This window comes from Pipistrellus hanaki (genome assembly GCF_964339955.1).
Source record: "Pipistrellus hanaki genome assembly, chromosome: 3".
In the NCBI taxonomy this organism is placed as follows: Eukaryota; Metazoa; Chordata; class Mammalia; order Chiroptera; family Vespertilionidae; genus Pipistrellus; species Pipistrellus hanaki.
This window is the reverse complement of record NC_140505.1, coordinates 141639559-141647293: the sequence shown is the minus strand read 5'-3', so window position 1 is coordinate 141647293 and position 7735 is coordinate 141639559. Positions and strand designations below refer to the sequence as shown.

The 7735-nt window shown below is 46.1% G+C and overlaps 1 protein-coding gene across 1 annotated transcript; it reads right to left on the bottom strand.

The window, feature by feature from the left end:
* Positions 1-1945: 1945 nt before the first annotated feature.
* On the bottom strand, positions 1946-7226 carry KRT1 (keratin 1; the record flags this gene model as incomplete). Its single annotated transcript, XM_084877417.1, has 9 exons — positions 1946-2723; positions 2809-2843; positions 3330-3550; positions 3886-4011; positions 4146-4310; positions 4474-4569; positions 4986-5046; positions 5371-5585; positions 6684-7226. 9 exons carry the CDS (start codon positions 7224-7226, stop codon positions 2356-2358), a joined length of 1830 nt encoding a protein of 609 aa, XP_084733543.1. The 3' UTR covers positions 1946-2355.
* Between the last annotated feature and the right edge of the window lie 509 nt (positions 7227-7735).

Sequence of the window (7735 nt, the reverse complement as noted above, 5' to 3'; positions counted from 1 at the left end):
ATTTCAGTCACTGAAACTGTAAGTTCCTCCACAAGCAAACACATGGACATTATAGTTCACACATCCCTCTCTTATATGTTTGGTTCACAAATATTTGTCCTTCAGAGCACATTCAACTTGAGTACATTGAGAAAATCAATTTTGGCATGCCAGTGTGGCTCAGTGGTTGAGTATCAAACCAGGAACCAGGATGTCACTGATTCGATTTCCAGTCAGGGCACATGCCTGGGGTTTCAGGCTTGATCCCTAAGTAGGGGGCATATAGGAGGCAGCTGATCAATTATTCTCTCTCATCATTGATGTTTCTATCCCTCTCTCCCTCTCCCTTCCTACCTAAAAATTAATTTTAAAAAACATTTTAAAAGAAATTATATGCTTTTATTTTTTTTTAAAAGAAAATTAATTTTATGTCCTTACGAAACTGTCACTGGGCCATAGTGATGACATCAAGTTACTTTCCTTCTCGGTGGTTCCTGACAGCCAACCACTGCCTTTCACTTCTTTATCACTCCTTTTAAATTTTACTTAACTACTTCTGTATAACACATTCACAGTTCACAAAACATTTTCACATTATGTTTTTTATCCTCTTGATGTCTAATGGCAGATATTCTGTTCCCCATTTAACCTACAAAAAAACCGAGGCTCAAAATGGTCAAGTGACTTGTCCAAGAATCCACTCATCCTGTAAGCTGTGGATTTTTTTCTTTTGCCTGCCCCTTAAATACCACAGTAAATGAAACTTTGAGTCAATCCACCATCTTGCTCTCCACCATCTTTCTATCCACCATCATGCTGCCCAGACAGGAAGCACCTCTGATGAAGGGGTGCCTGGAGAGGGAGAGAGCTCACCAAATTGTACTTATATGATACTCTTGTTATCTATATCCTCTTTTCCGCTTGAGTTGACCCTGGAGCTAAGAATATTTTTTCTCATTGGAAACAAGAAAACTGATCCTCAAGATGCTGACTTTTGCATGGTCATAAAAGTACTGGGAAGCTGATGTTCATTTTTTCCTTAGAGTAACATCTACTGAATGGCCTGGACACCAAACAACAATGTTGCAATTGATAGATTATCATCATCATAATCACCATTACGGTTGAAATTGTGACTCACTGAGTGCTTACTATGTGCTAACCACCATCATCAATTTGCACAATAATTCCCACAAAGGAGGCTTATTATCCCCATTTTAGAGGTAATAAAGCTAGGGTGCAAGAGGTCTATAACTTGTACATTTTCCCTGACCTAGTAAATGATGGTAAGATCCAAACCCACGCATATGTGAATCCCAATGTCCACGCTTCTGACCATGCTCTCCCATTGTGCTACTTCACAAGTACCGTGTAAATGTCCACAAATGATCTTAGATTAAGCAGAGCTTTGGAGAGTGGGAGTGGCCTGAAAGAGGAGGAGAATAGATACCCAGCCCTCCACTACCACTCTTGGTTCCTGCACTCCCCGGGCCCACGTCTGTTTGTGTTCTGGCTGTAGCAGCTGTTGAACCTGCGTTACCCACACCCTTCTTATCGCTGACTGTTCCCCATGAACAATTACTTTTCCATGTAGTACTTTCCCCTCTTAGTGCCAAACCTCTCCTTCCCAACCTGCTTGTTTACTGTCCTTTTAAAGAAAACATTCTCAGATGAGCAAAACCTGCTACTCCAGTCTCTCTATTTCTCCATGACATATCTACTCTCTGGAAAAGAACTTGCCCAGTACAATGTTAAATGTTTAAAGTTGCAGGTTGCCTGACCAGCCTGCCCTCATGTGTCCCAATTTCCCCGTATGCCATGTGGACTAGGGCCTTCTTTCCACCCCCCATAGAGTGCCCTCCCATCCAGGATAGTCAGTGCCAGCAACAAAGGAGTTGGAGACGCAGAGAATTTCAAATTCAGTTTATTGCAGCACCACAAGGAAACGGGAGTTTAAAACCTCTCCACAAAAGCCAATCAACTGGCTGACACCATATATTAAAAAACCAAAGCAGCACAGAGCTTGCTGCAAGAGATAGCACAGAAATGAGCTGTCCAGAGCATGTGCGTCCATTGCATGATGGAGAAACCCTGGGTCTAACCAGCCTCCCCACCTCTGGCTGACTTAGGAGGTGCATTGAAATGTAATGTGTGCAGTGGTGACGGCTGAACTGTTTCTGAGATAAAGCACAAAGCAGGGTCATAGCAGGGACTGAGCTTGTCACTGGTTTTAAAACTTTGGGAAGCAGAGCAGAAAGGGAAATAGGCTGAACCAAGGTAACCACTAGTGTTTCTCTTCAGTAAGGCTGGCCTTGGTCGTGCAAGCTTTTTTGGTAGTGATGGAGAGGGAGAGCTAACAGGACAGACAGCACCGCTTTATCGGGCCCCTCGGGAATAGCTGGTAGAAATAAACTTCACGCTGGAACTGCCGCCAGAGGTCTTCGTGCCCCCAGAGGTCTTCGTGCCCCCAGAGCTGGATCCCCAGCCTCCGGAGCTCCCGCCTCCTCCGCCACCGCTGGAACCTCTGCCGCCGCCGCCCCCTCCAGAACCGCCTCTGTGTCCCCCGCTGCTGCCTCCTCCGTAGCTGCCGCCGCCGCCACTGCTGCTGCCACCTCCAGAACCGTAGCTGCCTCCGTAGCTACCTCCACCGCCGCCTCCGGAGCCATAGCCGCCTCCGGAGCCATAGCTACCACCTCCTCCTCGGCCACCGCCTGCACTGATGCTGGTGTGGCTGGTGCTCACAGCTGCAAGGGGACACTCAGTTACCTTCAATCCCACCTGGGGTTCCCACCCAGCCAAACCTGCACAGACCCCTTGGGTTGTACTTACACACGCTCACGTTGGGGGCGCACTCTCCAGACATCCTGGAGGAGAAAGAAAAGCCAAGTCCTCATTACCCTGCGGCTTCACAAGCGCCTCCCTGGGCCCTCGCAGCTGACCCAAAGCTCCCCCCTGGGGCTCCCCTTTGATCTGGAACAAATCCAGTCCCCGCTGGCCTCCCACGACTCTCGTTTTTTCTCACCAACAGGAAGAAATCTCCGTATAAATTAGACTAGAGCTCATTAGCTAATGCAGGTTACTCAAAAAGCATTGACTTTGGCCGGATGACAGCTGAGCCCGCCCAGATGAAGAACAAATTGCTCCATCTCAAAGCATTTCTTGCCACGCTATAGCCCTCAGTGTGAACTCTGAGTCTCCCAAAGTGTAACCGAGTCTCTCCTTTCGCATGGTGTGTCCTTGTCCCCGTGCCCAGGACAAGCTGCAGTCACGTGGCGGCATCTTTCAACAGCAGTCAACTTGCGAGGGAGGAAGCACAGAAGAAGCCGCACTGCCCAAGGTCCCTTTCTCACCTGCTCTCCTCTCCCTCCAAGAGGGCCCTGTAAGTGGCAATCTCCACGTCCAGGGACAGCTTGGTGTTCATCAGCTCCTGGTAGTCACGCAGCAGCCGGGTCATCTCCTCCTTGGCCTGGTGCAGGGCGTCCTCCAGCTCATTCAGCTTATTCTGGGCGTCTTTGAGGGCATTCTCACCACGCTGCTCAGCATCGCTGATGGACTGCTGCAGCGTAGAGACCTGAGGAAGGAGAATCCAGCATATTACACACTCCCTTAATACCTAATCCCACCTTGGCCTTCTTATCTCGAATGGACTCCCCATCCCGGGAGAGGCCAGTACTCTGGATCCAACAGAACCACAAGAACTTAAGTCACCTCTTGCATTCCTTTGCCTCTGGCTAGCACATCACCGTGTTGCTTTCCTTAAAGGCCCTAAAAGGTGATGCAGCAGCCTCTCCTGGCCTTGAGTCTAGGCTTCTCTGCCCCTGGTCATTCTCCTAAATGCCTAGCCTGAAACCTCTTGGCTGCCTTTTCTCTCACTCACCACCTCTTAAGTAAAAAAGAAGCAAGTACCTGCTTCTTTACATTGTTGATTTCAGCTCTAATTCTCTGGATTATCCGATTCAGCTCAGCAATCTCCATCTTTGAAGTTTTCAAATTGTCCCCATGATGGCCAGCAGTGATCTGGAGCTCTTCATACTAAAGATGATGGGCAAAGTCAATTAATGTGACAGAGCATATACCCTGGCTCATGCACACAAATATAAGAAAAAACACGGGATAGCAAAACAAGACTTTTCAAAAAAAACTGGGTAGATATCCAGCCCATTCACCTTGGTCTGGTACAGGGCCTCAGCCTCAGCCTTGCTCCTCTGGGCAATCTCCTCATACTGGTTCTTGACCTCAGCGATGATGCTATCCAGGTCCAGGCTGCGGTTATTGTCCATGGAGAGGATGACATTGGTGTCACTGATATGAGTCTGCATCTGAGACAGCTCCTGCAAGACATAATAGTTCAGTGAGTCTTACAGTGTTAAAACAGAGAACAACTTAGAGGGAGGGTTCAAGAAATGGAAGACACATCTCTATTCTTCTGGATAGTGGTGAGTTCAGGCTTAAAGGTCTCCGCTTGGTAAACGTGGTTGAAATTTGAGGGCTTACCATTTGGTAGAGTGCTGTGAAGAAATCAATTTCCTGGCGGAAGTTGTCAACTTTGGCCTGAAGTTCCACCTTGGCCATGTAAGCAGCATCTACATCCTGGAGGAGCAATAGGCAGTATGAAGTCATAGTCTTTCCAGGGCAAATCCCTCTCCCTAACTGTGAGGGGATTTTCCAAGTAGAAAAGGTGTTTGGGATCTGTTCCACACCTTTACACCACAGGTGGATCAGAATCCCTAAGTTGCCCCACCCCTGGGATCACAATCACAACGGAGTTTGCCTGGTTTGCTGAGAACTTGCCTCCACACTTGCTACATGAAGTAGTGGAGGCTCTGGAGAAGCAGGGAACCTGAATATGCCCAGGTCCATGTTAATGTGGAAGGAAAACTCTATTTCAGATAGTCATCAGGCTCACTACCTGCTTCTCCACATCATGGCTCCTTTCTGCTTAGTAATTAGAGACCCCATTCTACTGTTTATTTTAGATGTAAGTCCACCACACAGAGTTTGCTGACCTTCTTGATGGTCACAAATTCATTCTCTGCATTTGTCCGTTTGTTGATCTCTTCCTCATATCTGCAAGGAAATCAGAAGTGAATAGGAGATTCAGAGAAGGAGAAGAAGAGGCCTGAAGTTTCGCTTTCTAGACTAAAGCTAGCACTGCTTCTCTCTGCTCTTCTGTTACTCCGCTAGGACCTTCTGGCTACCCCTTTCTTTTGAGCAATGAAACCATTAAAGAATGTCCAGATTCTAAGAAATTGAATATTTCAGAAAATGCCAAATTGATTTACCTCTCATCTAAGAAAATACATTGTTACATTCTCTTCATAATCTTAGCTTGCCACTTTCTGGAAATATTTAAAAGCAAAAGTCAAAAATTGCCCAGCCAGGTTTCCTTACTTGTTCCGGTACTCTTCCACCAGATCTTGCATGTTCTTCAATTCCGAATCCATTCTAGATTGATCGCCCTTCAGTTGGTCCATTCTGTTTCTAAGACTGTTGATGTATGACTCGAAGTAGGGGGTTAAGTCGTGGGACCTGGTGGTGGTATTTATCTGCTGCAGCAGCTCCCATTTTGTTTGCAGCACCTGGTTCTGCTGCTCCAGGAACCGCACCTAAGAAGACAAAACCTCATTACCCACTGGTACAGAAGTGGAGGCCTCTGGCCACTGAGCACCAAGGGCCACCACATAGCAAGGCCCCAACCTTACTGTGATTCCTGTTTTCCTGGCCATGATGAATAGAAAAATTGGGGGAAAAGATGATCAAGTTAGCAACATCTTCATAACAAAACCCACCTAACTGTTCATTCAGTGAAGCTTTAATTTCCCTGAGGATGGTAATCATAGTACTATTTCAGTTGGAACTTTAGGAGAGTAGCTACACAAAATCCAAATAGCAAAGCACATGTAAAATTACTGCAACTGCACTTTGAAATAGATACATGACTCTTAAGAGATTTGTCTTCCAACTTTTTAGGCCAATAACCAGAAAAATTGGTTTGCATTTCCTGAACATACACGCAGTTCAAATGTGTATTGGAAAAATCCAAAATTGAATTCCAAATCTATTGTGGATAACTTGAGTTGACATTATTACTGATGAATGACAACACGTTTTTTTTTTTTAAAAAAAAAAAAAAAAAAAAAAAAAAAGGTTTACATTCTTTTTCAGAGCAGATACTTGGAAATACAAGTACAAAAAAATCTTCATCCTCATATGGTACCAAATAAAATTCTCAGAGGGTGGACCGCTCCTTCTGGCAGCAAAAGATGTTTGGCACTGACTAAACACCTTCTGTTACAATGTCCATTGCCTCTGTTCATACTCAACTCCCTTTTTATGGTTTGGAAGACTTTTCCATGGTTCTCATTTGCACCCTAAAAGGCTGAGTTAGCCCCATTTCTGTTATCTTCATTCAACGTATGTGAATCCCAATTCAACCCAAGAGCTGAATTAAAAAACACTTCAAAGGTGATGTCAAATTGACCAACATTTATGTAGACCCCAGAACCTTTTGTCCAAGAGAGAATTTAGTCATTAGCATCATTCGCAGGCATACTTCTAACACATCTCAGAAAACAGTTCTACAAAACACCATTTTAGTCATCTAAACACAGAAAATTGAGGCTCAAACCCAAACATGTCTTGGCTGCGCCACTCTCAAATGGACCAGGAGCAGCTCTTCCAGTGCACAGAGCAGGTAAACTCACCTTGTCAATGAAGGAGGCAAATTGGTTGTTGAGTGTCTTGATTTGCTCCCTTTCTTGAGACTTTATTTTTTGGATCTCAGGGTCAATCTCCACATGGAGGGGTTGCAGAAGGCTCTGGTTGATGGTGACTTGCTGTATGCCACCAGGAGGGCAGACGGGCCCAAAACCACCCCCAAAACTACCTCCACCAAAACCACCTCCACTGCCAAAGCCACCACTGCCAAAACCACCCCCAAATCCACCACTACCAAACCCACCACCCCCAAAGCCATAGCCACCACCAAAACCACTACGTCCACCTCCTCTAGCCACACTAATGGAGATACTTTTACTGCCACCAAGGTTAACAAGACTCCGACTTCCAAAGCCACCAGCACCTCCTCCACCACATCCTCCAACTGAAAATCTCCCACCTCCTCCTCCTCCACTACGGCGCACAGAGCAGCTAGTTGTCCTACGTTGTGAGCTGACTAGCCCAGCAGAGCCAGAGCTGAAGCCTCCTCCTCTCCGGTACCCAGACCTGGAACTAAAGCGGCTACTCATGTTGACTTAAAAAGCGTAGGAGCAAAGTAGAGAAAGGGAAGGAGCTAACACTCCTCTACTCCAAGCACAGATACTTCCCCTTATATACAAGGGAGTGATTGGGCTTGGTCCTCGAGTCAGCGGGATGAAGTGCTACTCAAGGGTTTGGCTTGCCTGCAGCTATACAAGATTTTTACGAGCCTCAACAATACAATAAACACTACACCACTCACTCCCAGAATGGCTCTCAAAATTGCTGTGCATGCAAGATTGTTCATGTGGCAATTCTTTTATCAGACAAAATCTTTCTTCAGGTGCTTGCGACCTTGTGGAAAAAAAGGACCCTACACCTGTTACCTGGTGCTTCTTGATAAGATTTCATAACATCCTATCACAAAAATATGCAAGTTCCCTTTCTTGCCTTGCCCTTGTAGCTACTAATGCACTCTCCTCAGGCATGGCAGGTGCAGTTCCCCATTCTTGGTCTCAGAAAAAGGTCTCCAGCCAGGTTCTGAGATTTGCCCTCCAAA